Source organism: Mesoplodon densirostris, chromosome 5 (assembly GCF_025265405.1).
Source record: "Mesoplodon densirostris isolate mMesDen1 chromosome 5, mMesDen1 primary haplotype, whole genome shotgun sequence".
NCBI classification, from domain to species: domain Eukaryota; kingdom Metazoa; phylum Chordata; class Mammalia; order Artiodactyla; family Ziphiidae; genus Mesoplodon; species Mesoplodon densirostris.
The window spans coordinates 145,677,699-145,703,295 of NC_082665.1; the positions used below are offsets into that span (position 1 = coordinate 145,677,699).

A 25,597-nucleotide genomic window follows, 5' to 3' on the forward strand; every position below is an offset into this window, starting at 1 on the left:
GAACAATGCACTGAGGAATCTCGCCAGCTCCTTTCCTTCTGAAGTCCCCGTTTCTCTGACTCACGAACGACCCCTGGAGGTAGACAATACTCAAAACCTCGCACCGTTCTACTCCCTCCGAAACCAACTCCAAGGCCGGACTCACCCTAACTTCCGCTTTCAGGAAAAGTGCGCAGTTCCGGGGTGGGCCCCGCGAGGCTTTGTGGGAAATGGAGTGTTGGTCAGGAGGATTCTGGGGGTCGTAGTTCCTGCTGGTCCTTATGCGCACGCGCATTTCCATCTGCACGTCCCGGCTTCCAGGGCTCCGCGGCGCGGGAGAGAGACGTGTCCGCTTGTGCGTGGTGGGCTTCTGACCTACGGCGGCTTAGGCTTTGTCCTGTGGGTAGGGGTCCCGAGGTGGGACGTGACAGACAGACTTGGGTTCTCTGTCAGTTACAGTTGCCAATTGTAACTGGGCAGTTGCAGCAGCAAGTGATAATCTCCGCGATGTGAGGGTTAGGAGCAGCGCCTAAGGGCCAAAGCTCGGGGTGTGGCATAGGACCAGGCCCAGGGGCGACGCATCTAAAGCCCGGGGCCTGAGAGCGCAGAGCTCCCAGTGAGCAGGGCTACGGCCATGCAGGGACCCTCGAGTCACACGGGGGAGATGGGCGTTATCCCCTGACAGTGCAAATCTGTTGTCGGTTTCGGGTGGGGCGCACTGCCATCCTAACTTCATTTTTTAAGGTCACTGTGGCTGCGGTTCGGAGGGGTGGCGAGGGGAGGGCATTGAAGACCGAATAGTAGTCCAGGGAGAGGTGATGGGAGCCGATGGTGACAGTGGACTGAGGGGATGAGGGGGGTTCAAGGAGGGGGAGGAGTAGAGAATTCCCAGCTTTCTGGTGTGGGCTGCTGGCCTGTCTGTGGATATTCTCACTTAGTGAAATTCTTACTCAGAATCTGTTTCAACCTGCCCCAAAGACTTGAGGGGGTCCACAAGTGAGCACACATGTGTAGATAGTCACAAAACTATTCAGATGTACACTGACCCAAAGGATATTCACGCACATAGCAACACGGCTCTGTTAGGCCCACCCTTGTGAGCACCCTGGTGTGTAAATACACACAGCCACATAGCTCGTAATCACACGCTCCCACATACTCCCCACCCCAGACAAAGGCGCTAGTAAATGTATCCTTTGTCTCAGCTCAGAGTCTCTGCCCAGAGCGGAGGGTGCCCAGCATCTTGGGCTAAGGGTAGCCTACAAACCAAAAGGACACACATTGATATCCTTGGGCCTCTCTCTGGAAAATTCACACACAGCTCAGCCTTTATTCTTCCACCCTACTACATCCATGTCCACTATGACTCTCCAGTCTTCCTAGTTACCTTCTTGCCACCCTGGCCCGACGTGAGAGAGAAATGGGGCTTGAATTTAGGTAAGGGCTTTGCCTATCTGAATGTGTTTGCTGAGGATCTTCCCCGAGCAGTAGTTCTGAAGATATTTGTGTATGCTGGATTCTTCTGAGAATCCTGTGAAAGCTGTGAACCCTCTTCCGAGATAGCACACATCTTTATAGCCACGCTGTTTGGAAAACAGAATTGAAACCCGTCTGTGGAGCCCTGGTTAAGAACCTCACTAGAGGTAGATCAGAAGGTCAGCTTCCTGGTTGCCCCCTCTGCAGTCTTCAGGTGGCTCTGGAGGGGAGAAGAGTAGGCCCCCAAGCCCGAAGAGGGATCAAGGTATGGGGAAGGGGCAGCCTTTCCTCCCAACCAAGTGCTGGCCCTGGTTAGAGCCAGGCTGTCCATCCTGCCAGTTCTCTGCTGGTTAGTGGGTGAGTCAGCCAGGCAGGCAGTTCAAGATTATCAGGTGTAGGGAATTCTCTGGCAGTCCAGTGGTTAGGACTCTGTGTTTCCACTGCAGAGGTCCCGAGTTTGATCCCTGGCCCGGGAACTAAGATCCCACAAGCTGTGTGGCCTAAAAAAAAAAAAAAAAAAAGCTTATCAGGTGGTGTTGAATTATCTAGGCTTAGTAGGTCAGTTAGACTGTAGGTCAATCAAATGATTTGTGATTTAGAAACTTAATCAGCCAACCAGCCAGTCAGGATTAATTTTTCAGATGGACAGTAGTCCATCAGGATCCATCAGTGAGAAGGTCAATTTAATGGTCTGTCCATCAGGGAGCCAGTTATGAGACTGCTAAACAGCTGGTTCATCAGTTAGACAAAAGGGCAGTTGGGGTGAGACCATATGGAGACAGTGTGTCTCTACTTACATCTTGAAGACAGCGGACACAGGTGGAGAGAAGAGTTGACTCCTAGGCCACCAGAGGGAGCTTCAGTTTGCTGGGAAAGAGGGAAAACTGCAGAACAGGGCCAGACGGAGTTGCCACTAGAGGGCGGTGTGGCGCCCCTTCACGTGTGGAAGCCCCCCACCGCCCCCACCCCGTCTCTGGCCAGCTTCTGAAGAAAGGCTCCTGAAAGGACTTCTCATGTGGGGAGTGCCTAGCCAAGACACACTTGGCTCCATGCTGGGAGGAAGCAGCCAGCTGCCCACCAGGAAAACTTGCCGTTCCTGAGCACTGGGGAGGAGGCAGGATGGAGAAGGAGTGCCTCACTGGTGGGCCCCAGGAGCAGGGAGGGGTGCAGCTTCCTACAGCGGAGCCACCCAGGGCAGGATCTGTCTTCTGTCGAGGTGCGCGTCACTTCCCGGGCTGCTTCTCCTTCAGTGCCTCGAGGGGGCCATGGAGGGGCCAGACCAATGGCCTAAAGCCTCCAGACTGCCATTCCTTTGCTGAATGCTGTGCTCAGCTGCTGCTGCTGCAGCGGACAGCCACTCTAACTAAGGCAGGAAGCTGGAGGCTAGACATAGATGATGACAGAAACATGAGGAAAGGACGAGCAGTGAGCTTCCTTTCCCTTGAGAAATAATGGAGACGTTTATATAAGGTGCCAGATACGACACTGTCACAAAGGCAGGACTCAGAGGATTCAAGTTCTTTCCTCCCCCAAAGAGAAGTGCATGAGCTCAGGGAGTTGTATCTCCCAGTTATGCCTAGAGCATGATGCTGTGCCTCCTGGTGGGCTTCCTGGCTTTAAAAAATGGGCAGGGGGGGCTTCCCTGGTGGCGCAGTGGTTGAGAGTCCGCCTGCCGATGCAGGGGACACGGGTTCGTGCCCTGGTCCGGGAAGATCCCACATGCCGCGGAGTGGCTGGGCCTGTGAGCCATGGCCGCTGAGCCTGCGCGTCCGGATCCTGTGCTCCGCAACGGGAGAGGCCACAGCAGTGAGAGGCCCGTGTACCGCAAAAAAAAAAAAAAAAAAAAAAATGGGCAGGGGGTTTCCCTAGTGGCGCAGTGGTTGAGAGTCCGCCTGCCCATGCAGGGGACACGGGTTCGTGCCCCGGTCTGGGAGGATCCCACGTGCCGCGGAGTGGCTGGGCCCGTGAGCCATGGCCGCTGAGCCTGCGCGTCCGGAGCCTGTGCTCTGCAACGGGAGGGGCCACAGCAGTGAGAGGCCCGCGTACCGCAAAAAACTAAAACTAAAACTAAAAATAAATAAATTAAAAAATGGGCGGGACAATATTCTGGTTCTAGCTGGTTTCGGTGACTCTGCACAGTTAAAAGGAAGCGTAAGTGGGGGCAGTAATGGAGGCTCCATTGTGGAGGTGACCCACGTGCGCGGGGCTGTACCTGCGCTCTCGTGGGAGGTGCCATCCTGGTTTACAGGTGAGGCACCTGAGGCCTAGAGAGACTAGATACCTTGCCTGAGCCCTCCTAGCTGGAAAGTGACACAGAACTGGGTTTGAACTCAGTCTGTGTGGTTCCAAAGTGCTTTCCTTTTCTGGGATGTGGGGAAGGGGACACAGGCGGGGAAGGGGAGGACGGTGAAGGACTGGGAGTTGCCAGGTCCTGAGGGAGAGTTGCTGGGGGTGGCTCTGGACAGGACTGGGCCTTTCAGAGACTCTGAAAACCTGACATCCCACGTGGTGATACAAAGACCCTTTTTCTCTCTCCCAGGTGTGCAAAAAAACCACATCACAACTACCCTCTGTGGACAAGCCCTTCAGTCATGTACTATTGCAAGTAATAAAGCTGAAGTGGTAAGTGGGAGCCAGACCGTAAAGGGCCTGGTGAGTCACCTTAGGGAGCTTGGATTTTCTCTAGAAGGCAGTGGAGGGTTTTTAACCAGGAGTGGCATGATTTGATTTGCACTGACACAAAGGTACAATCCATATATGGCAGAAATACTGAGTAGGTATTCAGTGCATATTAGTAAGCACTCACACATACTTCACGTGGGGCTCCGGGAGGAATGTTTAATATAATGGTACAGTGATCCTGAGCGAGGGCTCAGGGGTCAGGCTGGTTTGACTCCCGGTTCTGTCACTTCCTGCCTGTGAGGCTTTGGCAAATGACCTTTTCTCTGTTTCTTTCCTCCTCTCACAAAAGAGAGATGAGAACAATGATTTCTAAGCCATAGGGTTGCTGTGAGGATGCAACAAGGTAATGCTTATGATGAAACACAGCACAGCGCCTGGCACGTTAAAGCGCTCAGCGAACGCCGGCTTGTCCTCACCCTGTGCATCGCCTGCTCCAGTTCCAATCCTCTCGGCCTCGTGTCTTTTCCCAGCCACAGTGTGACCACCAGGCCCTGCAGGCTTTGATCTGCAGCATCTCCTTCTCTTGCTTCCTGCCCGAGGGCTTCTCAGATGCTCAGGTGGACCCAACTCATGCATGTTCCACCCAGAAGCGAGGGAGACACAGCTGTGGACAGAGCTGAGGGATAAATGTACCCCTCCCTTCCCCCAGGTGACCAGTGAGGAGGTGCATCTCACAGGCTTCTGGGAGGTCCCTCGGCCGGATGGCCTATCACCACGGTCAGCTCAGTGTGCATCCTCGCGCTGGCTTTCCCCTCCCTTTTCCCCCTCTCTGTCCTTCACTTTTGCTCCTGGGGACCACATTTCCTACTGAATACCTACACTTAAGGTTTTTTTCTCAGAGACTCTGCTTTTCAAAGGAACCCAGGCGAAGATAACCATTATAAGATGATCCTAATTTCTTTGAAATGCTGCATTAGAAACTGCTAGAAACATGAACATCTGGAACAGCGATCATTCCCTGGGTTGGGTAAACTCTTGCCTACACCCCAAGTCCCCAGTTTTACTTATTCACTTGTGTGAGGGTAGAGGAAGGGGTGAGCTAAGGAAGCTGGGAGAGCTCTGTAGTCCAGCCCAGTCCTGGGTCTGCTGCTCACTAGTGGCCTCGCCATCCGAGGCAGGCGTCTGCCTCTGAACCTCTGTTCCTTTCCTGTAAAACGGAGGTCATAGATGCCTACTCATACTGAGACAGAGACTCTGTCAGTTGAGTGCTTGGCCCAGTGTCCAGCCCCTAATATGTGTTCAATAAACGGTGCGTTTTACTGTAACAGCCCTGGGTCTCCTGTCGCTTCACGTGTGCTTACTTAGCTTCCGCAATGAAATGGTAAGCCTCTCACAGGCAGTGATAGAAGAAATTTGTGATCAATAGCTACATTGTCTCCTTCAAATAAATGACTCCAGCTTTACTGCCCAGACTAGCAGAGGCCTTAGTCCCTAGGATTTGCTTGCCTTCCATTGCAGCTCAGTTCCCAGGAAGCAGACTCTGAGACAGATGTAGATGTAGGAAGTTTATTGGGGAGTGTTCTTGGGGTCGACACTGTGGAGGAGGGGAAGGAAGCAGGATGCGGCAGAAGACATGGGCTGCAACGCAGTCACGAGGCCTCAACAGACCCCGCGGGGAGCACCAAAGCTGGGATGGCCCTTCAGGGTTGTCCCCAGGTCTTTCAATCCCTGCCCTGCCCTGCCCAGTCAGTGGATGTGGCTGCCTGGGAAAGAGGCGCTGCCAGCCTGCACACTCCCAGCCACTGGGGAAAGAAGTCCTGAAGGGGGGAATCTGGGTAGGGGAGCATCCACCACACTTCAGTTCTAAGGGGTGGCTTTGGAGAATGTGACTGTCACTGCTGGTTCTCTAACCAGTATCCACTTCCCCCTTCTTCCTTATTAAGGCGGCCTGATCTGCTTCAGACAGCAATGTGCCCAATAAAAATACTCCCTTTCCTAGACTTCTCTGCAGTGGCAGTGGCTTATGGGACCCCATTCTGGCCAGTAAGATGTAGAGAGCAGCCTGGGTTCCTGATGACATGGTGGAGCCACTGGAGAAATTGGAAGGCTTTATTTGCTTAATCACTGTAGACGGTTTTCTGTTGGATGTGACCAAACAGTCCTGGATGGTTCAGAGATGCGTAATCATATTCTGCTTAAGAACATGGGCCTTTGGGTTAACAGACGACAGCTTTGAGCCTCAGCTCTGCTGCATACTAGCTAGCTGTGTGCAACTTCAGAGAATTCACTCCATCACACTTCCCTTTTTCTATAAAGTGGAAATGACAGTACCACCTAGTGCATGGCTCATGTAACACTAGGGTAACCAACGTGTCCCTGTTGGCCTGGAACTTGCCCACTTTTAGCACTGAAACTCCCGCATCCTGGCAAACTCCTCAGTTTCCAGGCAAACCAGGACAGCTGGCCATCCTATTAAAACACTTCCCAAAATACCTACCTCCTTTACAAATGGAAGACTGGGTCCCGAAGGCTAACAATTATATTCGATGCTGCCCCCTAGTGGCTGAGTATAATATAACATCACTGCAAAAATGCGTTTGTAAAATTATTCATGTAAGTAGTTTTTTCTTAACAAAAACTGTAACCAGTTTTTGGTCAGAGGCAGAGTTGGAATATTCTCCTAACCATTTAGATTTAAATTTATAGCTGTTGTAATCCCACTATATTTTAGTACTCACTGATACTCGCCAGCAAATATGGTATATTGTAGGGTTATCGGGAGGATTAAATGAGTGTAGGAAAGCCTCTGACACGCTGTGTCACAGTCCATGTGCTGTAAGTTTCACTGATGTCATGTAAACTTGGGTTAGACTCTGCACTTTGACTCTTCCTTTGAAAAGTGACTTCACCCTGATGAGAGTGTTTCTTCATTGAATTAGGAGTAATAGGACCCCCCTCGGAGGGTTAGATTGATAGAGATGCTTACAGGGTGCCTCCCCCCCGAGGGAAGCAGGACCCCCAAAATATTGCCTTTACTACTGAGTTCTCCAGAAGCCAGGCCTCAGGCCACCCCTCCGTGAGGGGCTCTGCAGCCCTGGGAGGAGCTGTTCCAGGGATACCTTCTCCTCATCAAGGCCACTCTCAGCTGGCAGTCGGGTTTCACAGGCCCGGAAGGCCTGACTGGACACTCTGATGAAGTCAGCTGGTTCCTCTCAAGCCTGAGCTGGCCACTGGGCAGGCCCTATCCAGGGCACGACCCAGAGCTCAGTTCAGGGGCCTCGCACAATGGGAGCTAACTGGTGCCCGGGCCAGAGCTCTGAGTGAGCCCCGATCAACGTGACCCACAACGTGAACCCCAGCTGTCTTCTGCTTTCTACTTATGTTGTGTTTAAACACGCTTAGACTGCTCCATCTGTCCAGAAGGCTTTGTAAAGATTCAGAGAAACGGAAGCATCCCTGCCTATCCCGCGTCAGTCTCTATGAGTTCTAGAAAAAGGAATCACTCAAATCTTACAAACATCTAATTCTGCTATAGCTACAAAGACCCTCAAATAGGCTTAACAGCAATATTGGGTTAAGTTCTTCATTTCTATTTCTAAGTGAATTTAGAGAAAGAACATGTACTCTACTCATATTAATCAATGCATACAATTGCTGGTCTCTCTACTTTGTTCTGTGTACCTCAAAAGCCTGTAGTACTATTTTAGTACCTTGGTGTTACATTTTAATTTCATTTATTTTTAATGAAAATTAAAAAATATGCCTCATCTAGGGCTTCTCTGGTGGCGCAGTGGTTGAGAGTCCGCCTGCCGATGCAGGGGACGCGGGTTCGTGCCCCAGTCCGCGAAGATCCCACATGCCGTGGAGCGGCTAGGCCCGTGAGCCATGGCCGCTGAGCCTGCGCGTCCGGAGCCTGTGCTCCGCAACGGGAGAGGCCACAACAGTGAGAGGCCCACGTACAGCAAAAAAAAAAAAAGTCTCATCTATATCATGAAATCATGAATTATGCCTATAGCTATAAAAGAGCTGCCCAGAGCTGACTGCCTTTCTTTCTCCTTCCTTCCCTTTCTTCCTTCCTTCCTTTCTTTTCTCTTTCTTTTTTTCTTTCTTTTCCTCTATTTCTTTCCCTTTCTTCCTTCCTTCTTTTTCTCTCTTTCTCTCTCTCCCCTCCTCTTTCTCCCTCCCTCTCCCTCTCCCTCTCTCTCTCCTCTCTCTCCCTCCCTCTCTCTCCCCCTTCCCCTCCCTCTTTCTCTCCCTCCCCCCCCACCACCTCTCTCTCTCCTTCTCCCTTTCTCTCTCTCTCTCTCTCCCCCACCCCACCACCCTCTCTCAATGTGGAACTCTCCAAGATATACTGTTATGGGAAGCAACTTAATGAGAAATATATCTAAAAGACATATTATTAAAGGAAACCTCAGCTGGGTGCTCAGTGTTTATGGAAACGAAATGTCTCAGAAGTCGATACTAAGGAGGATACTTTAATGCCATGCATACCCAATGTCTTGGGAGGCAAAACCTCTATCTACACTTTTAATGGTGGCTCTTATGCAAAATATCCACCTTTACCCACAGATGTTGCGAACTGATTTTTAAAACATCTTCTGATTCACCTTTATTTTTAAAATCTTCAAGCTGTGTTTAGCAGTTCTGATTCAGATAGACTGTGAGTGGGAACAACAACAACAAAAAACCTGCTTAGGCTTTAAATACTCAAGAGATAACACACCATTTTCAGCAATAAAAGAAGCTCTGGGGATAAATTTTCACCCAGTCCCAGGCCACCAGCTGTGACACATCCTCTCGGCCACCGAGCCCTGGTGCTGCTGTCAGAGAAGGAAGCTGCAGCCCCTGTGTGGCCCACCCAGTGCAGGACGGCTGTCCTTTCCCGTCACCCCTGAGGGCCCAGCTTGGCCTGTGGCTGGCCACACTAGGCTGGGGCCTGGCCCTCCCTTACCCACGTGTACCGTAGAGCAGCGGTCCCCAACCTTTTTAGCACCAGGGACTGGTTTCGTGGAAGACAGTTTTTCCACGGACAGGGTGGGGGGATGGGGAATGGTTCAGGCGGTAATGGGGAGCGACGGGGGGCAGCAGGTGAAGCTTCACTCGCCTTCCCGCAGCTCACCTCCTGCTGTGCGGCCAGTTCCTAACAGGCTGCGGTCTGTGGCCTGGGGGTTGGGGACCCCTGCTGTAGAGCTTTCTAATTTAAGATGTTTTTATTTATTAAAAAAAAAGATAAATTGAAAAAAAACATATGAACTCACTTGAAAGGAAATAGAGTGACTTACAGGTACAAACCATGAGTTGTGTGTACGAGTAATCTTCAAAAATTTATTAATAGAAACGGACGTATTCAAATGCAACACTGGACAAAAAACAAAGAGAAAAGGCTGGAATACCAGCGACATCGGGGAATCTCACTTTATATTTCTTCGCACAGAACTAGCACCATTTTAGTCAGAAATCACAGATTTAATTATAATTGCTTCTAATATATAAAATACCTTATAAAGATTATTTAACTATCTAGTAACAAAGTTCTTCCAAAAACTTATTTAAAACTCAATTCGAATTTACCATCTGAAACACGAAAATGGTTTAAAAATCGATCCAATTCTACTGCTTGTCGAAGGCAATGAGCCATAATTAGTTTTATTGGAAGAAAGTGCCTGAATTCAGCTTCTGGCTCCCTTCTAACCCCCAGGCAGATACAGTAAATTGAATATTTCATAGGAATCAGAGCACATCTAAAACTGGTCTTAGAAAATATTTTCCTAGACTATAAAAATACTAAATGGAATACAAAAATTTCAGCATGTACAGCAAATAGACTACAGCAGACAAATATTTAAGACATACTCAGATATTATACCATAATCATCATGAACATCAAGTATTATTCTAATAATTTTTCTATGATTCATTTTGATTCAATGTTTATTTCCCCTCAAGTTTTGTTAAAATGTCGGATACAGACCAGATTCTGTGTTTCTAGCAGAAGTTACTGGAGGCACCACTGAATAATTCTGGGTATTCAACTGGTTCTCTCGCAAAGTGCTCAAAGTGCAATTGTAGTAGAGCCTAGCTTTTAGAACGGGGATCAGCAAACTACAGCCCTCGGGCCACACCTGGCCCACTGCCTGTTCTGTGCGGCCTGTGAACACAGCCATGCTTATTCATTCACACGCTGTCTGTCACTGCTTTCAAGTTACAAGAGCAGAATCGAGTAGCTGTGACAGACGCTATATGTGGCCTCTTGGTCCGCAATGTCTACAATATTTACTATTTGGCCCTTTACGGAAAAAGTTGGCCTACCCCTATTTTAGATAAATCACTTCAGGAAATCGTTCACTGAACAAGGACAAGGTAAGATTGTCCCAGATTAAGAAACTTCTGGCTGAGGTTTGCTGGTTCCATCATACAGTACCAAGGCAGATCAAAAACACATATGTGGATTGGCAGCTTTGGATACCGAGCATTATTCTGGCATCCTAAGCAAAGTCTGGCTGTGATAAAGTACCTTCCTTTCTCTGTGAACTGGCCATTATGTACCAAGTAACTCAAGTACCCAATTACAGCAACATATTCACTGTTCAACCCTAAATCTATGTGGCCCCCAAGCATGATTTCCGGCCTTTAAAAATCACCTTGTACCCTTAGCAACCAAGAACTAGAAGCGGACCTTTCCCATCCCTCTGTATGGGCAGAGATTCTGTTGGCGCCGCACCACGTACCTTTTAGGATCCTTCCCTGTGACACGCATCATAATAATTAGTGCTACCACTACCCAGGGCCACGAACATGTCCCTTTGGACAAAGCGGACGAAGTTTTCGAGGGGGCACATGGGCTTGGGAGACCGCTTGTGGTGATCCAGGCAGAAGGAGGTGTGGAACGTGACATCGACACCGTCGTAGAGAACCCGGACCGAGTGCTCGCCGGGCTTCTCTCTGTCTTGCCAGAGCTCAAAGATCAACCTGGCCGCGAACCTCGGGAACCTGGCTTCTGTAAGGCCCAAGGCACTGAGCATCGGGGCCAGAGTGACGTCGTGAGCAGAGGAGAGCGCGAAGAGCTCTTCCTTCCGGCCCTCGGCCGCGCGCCGCATGCGGCCCACGGTCCGGTTCAGGACGGGGTGGGCGCCCAGGAGCGCGTACCCCAGGTACAGTCTCTTCTCCTGCCTCTCCCTCTCGTCCTCTCTCTGATGCCTCTGGATCACCTTGAAGTGCTCCATGCTCACACAGCCCTTCCTGGTGCAGGGGAAGCTGACGTTGTGGCAGAAGAGGCAAAGCATGGCGTCCATGGGGCTGGCGGCCCGGAGCCGCTCGGTGGGCGTGTCCACGATCCTGGCCATCTCCTCGTAGGTCCTCTGCAGTCGCGTGTTCTTCAAACGCAACAGGTACTGCCGACGCTGCTCCTTTTCCAGGTACTGGTTCCTCAGCGGGCAGTAGCAGTTCCCAGAGCAGAACAGAGCGCTGGGCTGGTGCCGGAAATAAATCTTCTTCCAGTCAAAATCCGGGAGAAAGCCATAAAGCAGAGCCAGCCCACTCTGCAGCGTCCGGCTTTTGCCAGTGGTCTCTAAGTGAAGCTGCTTCGTGGACCAGTCACTGGGCAGGAGTTTGTGTTTCTTCAGATAGATGTCCCTCAGCAGCTGGCCATTCTGCAGATGCTGCACGATCCCTGAAACACAAGAGTGCCACACGCTTGCCTGACTACCAGCTTAGCAAAGGGAACAGCACAGGGAGTCAAGGCCCGTCCCACTCTGGAATGCTTTAGACAGCGAACGATTGCATCCTCGAGCCTGGCCCCCAGTGAGTGGAAGCCCCGAGAACGGGCTCACGTCTGCGTGCAAAGGGAGCCGCTCAGGCTTATCCACAAAGGGACGAGCAGAGTGGGGCCCGGTCCTCTGGACCCACGCCTTTCTGGGAAGCACGAGGACCATTTATCTGCCTTGATCCCTCCCTTCTGACTGGTCCCTCCCCTGGAGGAGGGCTGTGACTGGCGGGGCTCAGAGGGTAGGAACCATTGCACTGGTGGACGTCTAGGAGGTAATTGGCAGGGGCCTAAGGAGAGCTTTCTCCCTCCCGCCCTGGGACACATCATTCCTCAGTGTGCCCGGGGAGTTCATGGAAATCTGTCAGGTAAGGAGAACAAGTCACCTGTTGGCTGCCTGGTCCCCTCACTTTGGGGACGTTCCCTCCTTCACACCGGCCTCCCTACTCTCCCAGCTGAAGGCTCTCTGCTCACCTTCTGGGTGCATTCTGCCCAATCCTGCTAGGGCTTTACCTGCTCATCAGGAAGGATACTGTCTCTGTATGGATCTGGAATGATCTCCCAGATACACAGAATATTTGGGGGAAAAAAAAAAGCAAACCGCAGAACAGTATGTTTATTATGCTGCTTTTAAATAAAAATGAGGGGAAAATAAGAACGTGTATTGGCAGCTGCCTGTGTTTTGCATAGAAAAATTTTGCAAGGATGCACAATGGTTACCTGGGGATGATGGGGGCACAGAAATGGGGGGGAGGTGGAACATGGGTAGGAGCGTGAATTTTAAGTTTACCCTTTAGTTGTTACAGTTTTGAACTACACACAGGAACTATACCACAGTATAGTATCTTGAAAACAAAAAAAGGAAAAAACTGCAAAAGCCTTATCTTCAAGCAGGAGAAGGTAGTCCAAGATAAAAGCAAGCTCACCCTGCAGCCAGCAGGATGTTGGGATGGAATTTCAGTGCAAGATCTGCATTCTCTGAGAGTGTCAACCGAAGGCAGGCCCTATTGACCAGTAATGCCACTTATTCAGATGCCCGAATGGTTTGAAAAGCCCCACCACAAAGACGAGACAACTGCAGGCTGAAATGCGTGAGACAGAGGGAACGGTGTTGGCCCAGGAAGGGGGAATAGCTCAGGAAAAAAAAAGGAAGGATCCTAGGTCCTACTTTGAATGAAGGGTGTTGACAGCAGAATTCCCGGAGAGATCTGGGCTGGGGCAGGCCTTCGCGTTTCCACATGACCCGCATAAAGGGACCAACCATGAGGGACAAACATCCAGAATCTGTGTCTGCCCCCGTTCCCCTCTGGGCCCACCCTGTATTCTGAGGCTATGTACATTAAGGTTGGCGCGCTTACTGTGTGCCAACCTTTCTCCTTTAATCCTCACAAAAACCCAGCAAAGAAGGCATATTATCATTATCCCCCTTTTCCTTATTTTACAGATGAGGAAACTGAGGCCCAAGCCATTCACAGTTAAGACGTGGCCGAGCAGAACTCCAGCCCCTGCCCTGGCCCAACCTTGTGCTCACATCACCTCCTCCCGACATGTTCCTGCAGAAACGCTACCCATTCAGGGCTTCTCCTTCCCTCCAAACACAGGCTGCATCTTCATGACTCTGTTCACGCCCTTCCCTTTCTCTTCCCAGTGAAATCCTCATCCTGGCTCCAATATTACCTTCTCTGTCTCCCTCCCCCTCCCCCACTCCCCAGAGGTCCAATGAGTCGCTCCCTCCTGTTTGCACAGGCCGCTGGACCGCTAAGGCAACAGCTGCATACATTGAGCCTAGCATATGCTAGCACTGCGCTAGGCGCTTTACACATGCTGTCTACTGCAGCTTGCCACCAGCGCTGTCGGGAAGATGTTACGAGCCCCGTTTCACAGGTCTGTCTACTCCAAAACCCATGTTTACTCTGTAAGAGCCTGCCACTCGCAGCAACACCCTCAGGGGTCTCCATGCGCTGTACCACTGCAGCTGCAGGTTCCTTTGGTTGCAAACATGATTTCTAGGGTAATACTAATTTAGAAAACGATGATGATCATAGGTCAACGGAGAGGAAAGGTTAGAATGAATAGCTGCCCGATGCAATTACCCTGACTTCCTAGCCAGCTGACGGACGCTGACCCTCAAGGACCCCGTTAGATTCCCTCAGGAACTTGAACATGTAAATTCATCTCTGCACGTGGCGAGGACTGTCTCTGTTGACAGACACACAGCAAAACCATAGAGGTAGGGACAGACAGCTTCTTTATTGCTGGTACCAGTCTCTGGAGGTCTGGTCATATTCTTGCCCTTAAGAATCTGTGAGTCACCCTGAATCTTTGTAATAAATGTCCTTTTTCCGCTTGAGTTGGTTTCTATTACTTGCAGTCAGTGGTTCTAGGCAAGCATGGTTCTGCCCTCAGGGAGGGCTTGGGTTGTCACAGTAATACGGGGAAGTGCGTTCCTGATCCCTAGTGGGTGGGGTCCAAGGGCCAGACAGTCTTCACGAGGAACTGTTTTCTGTTCCACGTAACTTTTGAAGGTAGAAGACATTCCCTCGTGTGAAAACCCTGTTTAAATACTTCAATCTCAAATCTGGTTTTTTGTGTCTATAAACACAAAACCATTTTTGCACAACATTAACATCCACTGAATTTTCCAGAAATGCAATATAAATTAAGGGACACCTGTCTTTTGTTTTGATCACAACTTGTCAAAAAAATCATGTCCTGACACGGAGTAGTAGAGTCACCAACATGCATCCCTTGATCAGTCTGCATTTGTAGCTGTCACACACACCAGTCTACACTGAAGCCCAAGCAATTGATTATTTCATCCTATTTTCTAACAAAGGTGCGCTCAGGCATTTATATTGAGATACACAGAATTATATAATAAATTAGTTTCCTGTTGTTTCTACTTCATATTACAATTAGAGTGCCTGACATGACTGTTTTTTAAAATTATGTATATAGAAAAGTTATATTCAAATTTCACTTCAGGATAGTTCAGGGAGCACCACAAAACACTTGCTAATAAAAGGGGGTGCTGGATCTGGTAGGAGGAGAACTCTTGTTTTAAACTAATGCAGAGCTTGTGCACGTGAACTAATTAGCAAAAGCTTTTGACAGAACTCCTTATTCAAGGCTAGTCCTCCAGAGACTTAAGCTCGCCCCACTCTGTCACTCAGTATCCTCAATAATAATGGCTTTCAAAACATGGTGAAACCAACAGGGCCAAGTACAGGACAGAGACCTTCCTTCCATCAAAGCTGAGGTCCTAAGGTTCTGGTGGATCAAGAAACAGAACGTGGCCGATCAGTCGCCTTGATTCCTCCAGAAAGGCTGGTGAGCACGCAAAAGTCCTTTAAGGTCCCTGACTGAGGAAGCAGGAAGCTGGAACCTCTTAGGGGACCACCAGTTCCTTCTCATACCGACAAAGGTGACCCCACTGTTAAATCACCAACCTAGGCTGACAGTGAACTGGTTGCACAACAGTATGGACAGGGCTGCAGAGGGAGAGAGGGGCTTCTGTGAGGAACACACAAGCCAGATAAACTCCATGCTCAGTGGGGCTCTGCCATATGCGTGTCTCCCTGAGATCTGGTGCATTAAAACCTTTCAGCTGTTTTGTCTGAGTAGCTAAGAACATGGGACTGGTTACATAAATCATGGCCTATTCATAGTGGAATAATATGCAGCTGTCAGAAATGATGTTGTTGATGAACACTTATTGATAGGGAAAGATGATCTCAATATATTGTTAAGTGAAAAAGTAGGTTACAAAACAGTGTTTAGGGCTTCCCTGGTGGCGCAGTGGTTGAGAGTCCGCCTGCCGATGCAGGGGACACGGGTTCGTGCCCCAGTCCAGGAAGATCCCACATGCCGTGGAGCGGCTGGGCCCGTGAGCCATGGCCGCTGAGCCTGCGCGTCCGGAGCCTGTGCTCCACGACAGGAGAGGCCACAACGGTGAGAGGCCCACGTACAGCAAAAAAAAAACAAAAAAAAAAAACAAAACCAAACAAACAGTGTTTAGGAAGATACCACCTGTGAGAATGAGAGAGAGAGAGAGAGAGAGAGAGAGAGTGTGTGTGTGTGTGTGTGTGTGTGTACACGCCCATGAGTGCATGCAGATATAAACACATGAAGAAAGATTATTAATTTCTTTGGTAGGATTATGAGTGCTTTAAATTTTCTTCCTTTTGCTTAATTGTCTTCCCTGCTTTCTCTTCCATGAACATATATGGTTTGTGTAATAAGAAAAAAGGTTATTTTTAATATTTAGAAATCACACGTTGAATCAGATACCTTGGTGGGCACACAGCTGCTTGAGGCGCAGGCCCTACTCACCCCTGCGCCCACAGCGTCTTTCCCAGGAGGCCCCGATACACGCGTCCGCCAAATACAGGAGTGGGTGGGAGACTGATAGGGGAGGGGCAGCCCCACATACCTGTCTGCGTGAGCTCTCCCATCTCACACAGCTGGTGACTGGGGTAAAGAGGCAGGGAGTGCAAGGGGCTTTCGAAAGAGGCTCCGGATCCTTTGGACATGTGACGCACGAAAGCCTCCAGTTTAGGGTGATACGGTTTCCTAAAGAGGCAACACAGAGAGAGTTAGTGGTTAGCGTGCTCCAGAACCGTCCGTGACGATTTCAGCCTCAGCAAGCAGGATCCCAAGTGAGCCAAGCCCTTTCTCACCCACGATAACAGCACATTCCAGTTTCACGATTACATGCCCGCTACCACCTACACATAAAATCCCCACTCCATAAGGCCAGCCCGAGACCCCGCCCTCCACCGAAATACCCATCATCCTCAGCACCGTGGGAGTCAGGTGGACCTCATCCACCCGGTTCCCCAGGCCGCCCCACTCCCGTCTCCCCCTCCAGGAAGCCACCAACCCCCCGACCCGAGGCAGCCAAGCCAAGGCTGCGGGTCCTCCTCGATTTCTCCCTCCCCTGCGCCCTGCACAGGTGCCCTCCTGGGCTTCTCTGCCCCTCTCTCCTGTATCCCTGCATCCCTGAGCAGGGTCTGCCTCCGTCAGCTTTTGTCTGGATGGCATGGGCCCCTCCTTGGCCCGCCTGCCGTCGCATCTTGCCTCCTCCACAGCCAGTGCGGTCGACGTAGAAGGCAACCCCGACTGCCACTGCTCTTCCACGGGGCCACCTTCCCAAGAAGCCACGCACAGCCGTCAGTCTACTCTGGCCCCGCCTCACTTTGAGGCCCAGTGCATCCTAATGCTGTGCTCTGGCCACGCACAGCATCTGCCTTCTGTGGGCCCTGCACACCTGTCCTTTCAGGCTTCCAAGACTTTCCACATGCTGCCTCTTCTTCCTAGAAAATGCATCCCGACCTTCACTGGGGTAGCCCTGAATCCTTAACTTATGTGACCTCTGGAAAAACTCCTGTGAAGAAAATTAACTGATTAAGATAACCCAGATCTCTACAGCTCACTATGCATTTTGCACATATGTCTCATTGCACGTGGGGTGGGGGTGAATAGTGAAAAAAAACACACCAGGTTATTTATGAGATCTGACATTATTTCTATTTCTGCCATGAAGTACACATGGCAAATCAAGATTTATTGTTCTAGTCACTAATACACAATTTCCCTGAATAATGAAATGACCCATGAATATATACACATTTTCTCTGAATAATGAGATGACCTATGAGTATACACACCTTTTCTTTAAATAATGAAATGGCCTATGAACGTTTATACATTTCCAGCTGAACAGAGGTGGACAGAGAGAGTAGTTCCCAACTAAATCAGCACGAAAAGAAGCAAAGATAAATTGTCTAATGGCAGACCCCTGCTGTCTGAAAGCCTAACTAACTTTGGCAATGCTTTTACAATGGCTGCCCAAATGGGTTTATCTTTCAAAAATATAAAGCTAAAAAAAAAAATCCATTCCAGAAATATGTTTTAAAATTAGAGAATGCTAATCCTGACATAGAGTATATAGTCTAATAAATCACCCTGGATTGCTATAGGGCATTACGGCTTTCCATAAAAACAGAGAATGTGTTATTTTCCCTGAGGCTAAAACACATAAATATTTGCAAACTGTGAAATAAAATGTCCAGACTGATAATGAGGCTGCCAAAACAAATCCACATAAACAAAGGCTATCCATCAACAGGGGTCAAATGTTCCGCTCCAGGACGTTATTTCAGGTTGGTGATGTTTGAGGATCTAAGAAAAGCTTTGCTACCAGTTTTAGAAATGAAATTTCACTACTGAGAGTTTTCAGGGAATCTGACTCCTTAATGATGCATTAATATCTAACTGTATTCATGGAAACTTGTTTTCGATATGGAAAGATGACAATTCGTGGAAGAAAAACTTCACTTATGGAAGAGAATAACAAAAGACCTGAGTAACCTGAGTCCCTGGGCCTGTCCTGGATCTGAATGACCAGATCCTGAGGCAGGAGATAGATGGGCCCCAGGCTGAGCAGCTGACATCTGTCGCCTGTGGACAGATACTCCAAGATAAAGATAATGGCGGGAGCCACGAGGAGCTGAGTCCTGCCGAGATAAAAGATAAAGAGACCACATATTTCTCATTCTGGAGGTCAAGGAGACCCCCAAGCTATGCATGTGCAGAAAGGCTCCTCAGGGGAGGGGGTGCTAGACCATAATGTGTTCTGTCAACTTCTCAGGGAACCTAGTGCCCGAGTCCATCTTGGCTGAAAGATGCACGTGCACCCAGGGTAGGGCCCTGAGCCAGACGAGATATGGACTCAAAGCCAGACAAAGCAAGATGACTGGAAACCCAGAACTGCCTCCATGTAAGTGATTTAACCCACCCCAAAAGCCCACGGCTCTCTCCTCTCTCTCTGAGCCCGCCCATGCTTTCTTTACATGTATCTTCTCTCCTAATAAACACTTTACTTGCCTCACTACTTTTTGTCTCTTTGCTGAATTCTTTCTTCCAAGCAGACAAGAGCCAGGGCAGTACTGTGGCCTGGGTTCGATCCCTGGTCAGGCAACTGAGATTCCCACTTCAAGCTGCCACAGCCAAAGCCACCCGAGATTAGTCCTGCCAACTGCATCTACTGCTCCATTCCTGCAGCGGAGAGGGTACCCAGCACATGGTAAATACCTCAGAAGCACACGGAAATGATTTCAACTGGGAAGTGCCCCAACCTTCGATGCTTCAGGAGAAGTCCAAGCCTTCTTAACCTGTAGCAATGAATACGGCAAGTTCCCATAGTGTTTATGAAAGTATCCAGATTTTGATGGAAATATTAAAAATAAAGGCTGTTGTGAGTGAGACTGTTACTTGTAACAGACTCTCTTTGACCAAATTTTCGTCTCCTCTGAACCCTCTTCCCAACCAAGCCTTGATCTCTGGACTTTCATGTTCTTTGGATTTATATCTGTCTTTGCATTGCCCATTTTCAGCAAGAATCCTGCTAAGTCTGTTTAGCCAGAATCTCCCACTTTTGATATCTGATCACCCTTGATACATGATCAAATTCCTCACCGCCGGCGGCATCTGATCACCCTGGTCTGCCTTCAGTAAGAATCCTGTGGAGTGAGTTTAGCCAGAACCCCCTGACCCCTGATGTCTCCTCATAGTAATTTCCCATCCACCGACCCACACCCTGCTCCTTGGCTATAAAACCCCACTTGTCCGTGCTGTATTTGGAACTGAGTCCAGTTCTACCCCTCTGCATTAACTCCTGAATAAGATCTGCTTTTACTACTTTATCTGTTCTCTGGCTCTGGTTTTTCTTTAACAGCTATATACTAAAATCTATTCTCCTCTTCTTGGGAACTTGGTTAGAGCCCATTTCTGAAGTCCTAGTGGTCAGGTAGAGCCACGTGACTAAGTGTTCTCCAGTGGAATGGAAGGATGTATGCCAATCTGTGTTTAGGCTTTCAGATCACAGGCGTGCCCCCTTCACACTCTCTTCCTTCCTTCTGGCCACTATTCAGGCACTGCAGCAACCCAGGTTCAGTCACGTAGACATGCCTAGGGCACGCTGGGAGCAACAACCTGGAAGGAACCTGGGGCCCTGAATGACCAGGTAAAGCCAAGTTATACAACCTGGAACACTCATCTCAGACCTTCATGCAAGAGATAAACTTCTATTATCTAAGCCAATGCATTCTTGGTTCTCTTTTTTATTTTTTGGGCGCACCATGCGGCTTATGGTTCACGGACCAGGGATTGAATCCAGGCCCACAGCAGTGAAAATGCTGAGTCCTAGCCACTGGACCACCAGGGAATTCCTCCTTGGTTCTCTTTATTATAACAGCATGCAGCCTAGCCTTACCCTGACCAACACAGAAATGCTTATATCTGTGATGATGGATTTTTCTTCAGGAAAAACCCACGTTACTGTATTCTCATTGGAAATCTATTTTCATATTGAAAATGCAAAGAACCAGCAGTGCTACCATCTTAAGCCTTCAAACCATTCACTTCAGAGGTCTTGTTTACATTTTTATATGCATTTTTCACACCTATTTATGCCACAAAACATACATGGAACCCCAAGGCTCATCTACACACCTATAAGAAAACTTATTGTGCTTTAGCCATAATCTGAGCAATTACTGAGTTCTGTACAGATCATTAAGACAAGCAGAGAAGAGGTGTAAGACCAGTGACACTGTTACCAGGAAACACAATTCAAAAAAGCGTATATGGCTAGAAACCATAGTAAGTTCATAGCACGGATTTTTACAAGTTATGCTAATTAAAGAATTTATTATTTTATATTAGTAATAAAGTGAAATTCTAAAAAGATAAACTTAGTATCCTTTTCTCAGTCTTTAGCTTTCTGGACCTTTTTGCTCTGTTTGATGTGATTACCCACCCCGTCCCCCTTCCTGAAACTCTTGCTTCCTCAGCTCTCATAACATCACTCTCCTGCCTCCTTCCTGTTGCAACTTCTCCATCTCCTCCTGGGACCCTCCTTTCTCTCTGTGCTGTAATTGGCTGGGGCTCTTACAGGGCTCTGGTTTTGGCCCTTACCTCACTCCAGAGGCTCTGTATGTGATACCGTTCAAGTCCACAGCTTCGGCGGCCATCTACACGCTAAACTCTCAAGTCGACCTCTACCTCCCAGCCAGACAATGTTCCTGAGCCCCACAACTACTCACGAAGAGGCAGCTTCCACTACAAAGACTCTGAGAGTCGTGGAAGGTGTCCTCAGGAAGGGAAACACTGGGGTGTCCGGCTCCTGCTGATTCAGCTCGCTGCGCGCCCGCCGCCAGCCCAGTGTCCTTCACCAGACGGGAGTAATGGGCACAATTCAGGACGCTCCGCCTTTGAGGAGGCCATAAAAATTAATAATTTGTGAAGCCGAACTGGCACCTGGGAAGGCAGCAGGCACAGCTGGTGACCCAGATCCCACAGTCCCAGGGGGTTCAGAGGCCCAGAGTGGGTCCCCTTAGCTGGGGGTCCTGCTCACTCTTACGCTAAAGGTGCGTTTATAATGACAAGTCAACTTTTATTGTTATAAAAGATGGAATTCATTAAATGCCATTAATTAATTAAACATGCATACTCCACCCACTTTCTATAAAGGATTGAAAGTAGCTCCTAAAAATACAGACTGTATTTATATGAAATAGAACTAGACCAAAAGACCAAGGCCAGGGGAAATGAGGCAGAAGCAGCTGGGGCAGCTGGTCCCCAGGAACTGCACCTCTCAGCTGGGAGCTCCAGAAGTGGCCCCGTCACGGCTGTGGCAGAATGAGGGACCCTGGGACCCGACCTGGCCCTGTGACCACGACCACTCAGGGAGGAAAAGAGGCCGGGCCTGGGAGATTCCAGGCTGCTCTGGTAAATGAAACACCATTTCTCAAGCTCTCAGTGGGGACCAGGCTCAGCACTTTACTCCATCACCTTAGTAGACTTCACGAGGATGTTTCAGGGAGGTACGATAAGTCCCCTACATACGAACCTTCAAAGCTTTCAAAGATGCGAACGTACGTTCGCATGTCCGATCACGTAAGTTAGTTCACGTGTCTGGTGTCATCTGTAAAACTTGGGTACCTTGGCTAACTCTGTTGGACTTACGAACAAACTGGACTTACAAACGCGTTCTCAGAATGGCACTTGTTTGTATGCAGGGGACTTACCGGATTACTATCCGCATGCTCTCAGACAGAATACTGAGGCTCAGAGAGGTGAAGGGATTTGCCCTACATCAAACCGGTGACAATGGCCTCAAAGGATTTCATGGTCAAGACTCAAATCTCCTGTGATAGATACATGATAGGCAATGATGACCTGTGATTCTCACTGGGCTCCTGAATTCATTCTGCAACCAACCCAGTCCAAAAACTATTACATGCCAGGCTCGGGCTGGGCACCAGTGATATGGAAGGAATAAGATTCAGTGCCCTGAGGGGCCGGTGGTGTAGGCAGAGCATAGACAACGATGCTGGGAGGACAAGTCATAGAGCACCAGCGCGTCCACTGGAGGCCTGCACGCCGCCCGGCGGCCCTGCCCACTGGGCCCTTCCCTGGGAACAGCCAGGTGGCCCTCAGAGGCCTCACGGTGCTCAGGGACCTCTTCAGCAACAGCAGACTGGCCTGGGGGCAGACCCATTCTCACGCCTGGGAACCTGAAGCCCAGCCAGAGAAAGGGGAGCAGAAGCTGCGAGCTGCTGGCTGAAGCGTGGTGCCTCCCACAAAGCCCTTGAGGCTGCTCTGGGTCCGGCCAGCTCAGTGGCCTAGTGGCCCGCCTGTCCCTGGGCTGTTCAAAGTCCTGTACAACGGCAGGACTGTGCCAGCTGTTAGCACACTGACACTCTGCTGCGCCCAAAGGAGCAAAGCCACCCCCCCCAGCTGCCCTCCCTGTGTCCTCCCGCCACCCTGGATGCTCCAGCCCAGAAACTAAAGGGTTAATACCCAGCACAGCAAGTGGCCTCCACCCCTGCCTAGTCCTAAGCCAGTTAAGGTCTGGTCGTTAAGTATTTTGTTCTGAGATTCTTCCCTACGTCCCCCTTTTTCAGGTTGAGTGAGGCGGTGGCGGTGCCTGATACAAGCAGAGAATCCCCGCTGACGCACTGGGAGAGGTCTCCTAGAAGGTGTACCCTCTCAGGGGGCCTTGAAGGAGCTTTGGAAGGGGGCCAGCAAGCCAAACGGCGGGTGCAAAGGCCTGAAGGGTGAGGGGCTGGCACGCAGTGGCTGGCAGGGGTCGAGGGTCCCAGCAGAAAGGCCAGCACAGAGGGCTAGAGACGAGGAAGAGACGAGGAAGAAAGCCAGGGACTGCCCGGTGCTCTGACACGGGCTAGACTTCATCTAGGGTGTTTCCCAGCCCACGGGACACAAGGACATGCATCCGTACTTGCTGAACACAGAAAAGAAGACGTAAATCCCCAGGCTGCGAGGGTCGTGGCCTCCAGCAGGAAATGAAAGCCTAGAGTCACATGGTATTTTGTGATGTTTTTACATAAAATGGTTCACTTCATCTTCCCCTTGATATTAGACAGTAAGAAGGCTGAGATGCAAAGGGTTAACCTGGAATTCCCGGGTCCACACTGCAGTCCACTGTGAAGGGAGAGCCCTGGCTGCAGGGAGGCAATCCATGGTGCCACCAGGCTGGCGCTGCCCGGGGCAGGCTGGCACCCAAGGCATTCCATCAAAAGAACGTCATCCCCATCGAGCACTTCCCCCGCCTCCTCTCCTCATTCAGTAAACTCTGCTTGGGAGGTTATGCGTCCCCTGACACGTTTGCTGAGGCCTGGCCCATCACTTTATTGCTAACTGTGCCGCTCATTTTAGAGCCATGCCATGTCCACATGCACAGTTTCTACTCTCTTTTCAAGTATTTTTCATCGTAAGGGCTCTCAACCAAGGGCAGGCTGTCTCTACTCCTGTGAAGAATGAAAAGGTTGAAGAAGTAAATGTCTTCCGGTTGTGGCTTTGCAACCGGTAATGTGCATCCTCCTCATCATCCCACTTACTCCTCACCCCAGCCCTGTCTGGTCAGCAGCGTCATCCCCATTTTAGAGACAGAAGGCTGAGGCTCAGAGAGCCTAAGGGACTTACCTGCTCCCCTCAATGGAACAGCCATGCCAGGGTCCGAGGACTCCTAACCCAGTGCTCACTGCACCCCATCCCAGTTGTTTCTCAAACTGAAGAATAGCAGGGTGGGAGACTGCAGATAGCAGGGTGGCCTGGGCTGAAATCTCAGTTTATCTGCTGTGTGGCCTCAGACAGGTGTTCTCACCTCTCTGCGCCTCTGTCCTCTCAACTGTGAAATGGGATTCACCTGCAGGATTGCTCTGAAGATCAGACTCCTGGCAAACGGTACTCACTGGACAAGTGTAGGCCACTCCCCGATTCTGTAATTCTCCAGTCAGCCTTTTAATTTCAACAGAGGCAACAGATTCTTGAAAATGACTTTTAGGAAAACTGCAATTTACCTGTTAGCCACCAGACTGCAGTCAATTTCTGGGCGCTTCGTTTTGGGAATGACATACAGTGGGTACCTGTCCCCATGTCGAATGAACACATGCACTGAGACCAGCTTAAAATGATGCGGAGCGTGACCTGCGAGAGAGCACACTGTCTGGTTATCACCCAGGAGATGTCCATCCCTTTGACCTCGCAGAGGAGGGGAGGGGTGACCATGGTGGAAGGGTGCTGTGCTGGGTGGGAGGCCTCTGACTAGCCTCACAGGGCAGGGCAGAGGAACGTGAGAGGGCTGGTTACACCCCAGCCCCCTGGAAGTCACGGGGAGGCTCTAGGGTGTGGCGGGGGTCACCTGACCTCCAGTGAAACGTGGGCAAGACTATTCACGTAATGGATAAAGAAGATGTGGCACATATATATATACAATGGAGTACTACTCAGCCATAAAAAGGAACGAAATTGAGCTATTTGTAGTGAGGTGGATGGACCTGGAGTCTGTCATACAGAGTGAAGTATGTCAGAAAGAGAAAAACAAATACCGTATGCTAACACATATATATGGAAGCTAAAAAAAAAAATGGTCATGAAGAACGTAGGGGCAGGACAGGAATAAAGATGCAGACGTAGAGAATGGACTTGAGGACACAGGGAGGGGAAAGGGTAAGCTGGGACGAAGTGAGAGAGTGGTATGGACATATATACACTACCAAATGTAAACTAGATAGCTAGTGGGAAGCAGCCGCATAGCACAGGGAGATCAGCTAGGTGCTTACGACCTAACCAATCCCAAAGTCATTTCCTTTTTATCTCCAACACAGTGAAAATCTGTATGCTGCTTTCCATCTCCCAGTCACCTGCCCGTCCAAGCCGCCACCACTGTTTGTGTGGATTACATCAAAGCCTCCTCCCTCTGTCTGCCCAGTCCTCTGGGAGGAGCCAAGCGAAGTATTTAATATAAGTCAGACCTTCTCACCTAAGCGTCTTCAGTAGTTTCCCACTTGGTTGCTACTTCCTCTCAAGCTGCAGTGAGATGGGCAGCTTGGCCTTCTTTTTTCGGTTCTTTGAATGCCCCTATATCTTCCCATCCTAAGGAGCTTAACTTTTGCGGTTGACTGGCCAAGAGGGATATTATGTTCACTCTGCCCTTAGCTAACTCCAGTCATGCTTTAATAAAGTTCCAGCTTAAGCGTCGTTCGCCTTCAGGGGCCAGCCTGTACCCCATCCTAAATCGGATCTTCTCTCCCCTCTCTCCATTACTCTCTCTAATGCTATTCTGTTCTTTTCTCCATAGCACCTTTCCAGTGTGTAACAGTGAGTACTGCTTTGGGGTTTTATTGTTTTGTGCTTTCTCTGTGGGGTCTTCCTGTTAAACCTCCCAGA

The 25,597-nt window shown here is 49.8% G+C and overlaps 1 protein-coding gene and 1 long non-coding RNA gene across 10 annotated transcripts in view; one reads left to right on the plus strand and one right to left on the minus strand.

The window, feature by feature from the left end:
- Positions 1–290: 290 nt before the first annotated feature.
- Positions 291–14,152, plus strand: LOC132490864 (uncharacterized). Its single transcript, XR_009532610.1, has 3 exons — positions 291–334; positions 3,995–4,077; positions 13,287–14,152. It is a non-coding gene; the product is annotated as an uncharacterized LOC132490864 (long non-coding RNA).
- Positions 9,379–25,597, minus strand: part of PXYLP1 (2-phosphoxylose phosphatase 1) — a 69,728-nt gene continuing 53,509 nt past the window's right edge. For all 9 annotated transcript variants that reach the window (XM_060099609.1, XM_060099601.1, XM_060099604.1 and 6 more), the window contains 3 exons: positions 24,229–24,355; positions 16,275–16,414; positions 9,379–11,749 (listed from right to left, as the gene is read on the minus strand). In XM_060099609.1, the coding sequence (XP_059955592.1) occupies positions 10,812–11,749; positions 16,275–16,414; positions 24,229–24,355 (1,205 nt within the window). In that variant the 3' untranslated portion in view covers positions 9,379–10,811. The remainder of the gene's footprint in view (positions 11,750–16,274; positions 16,415–24,228; positions 24,356–25,597) is intronic.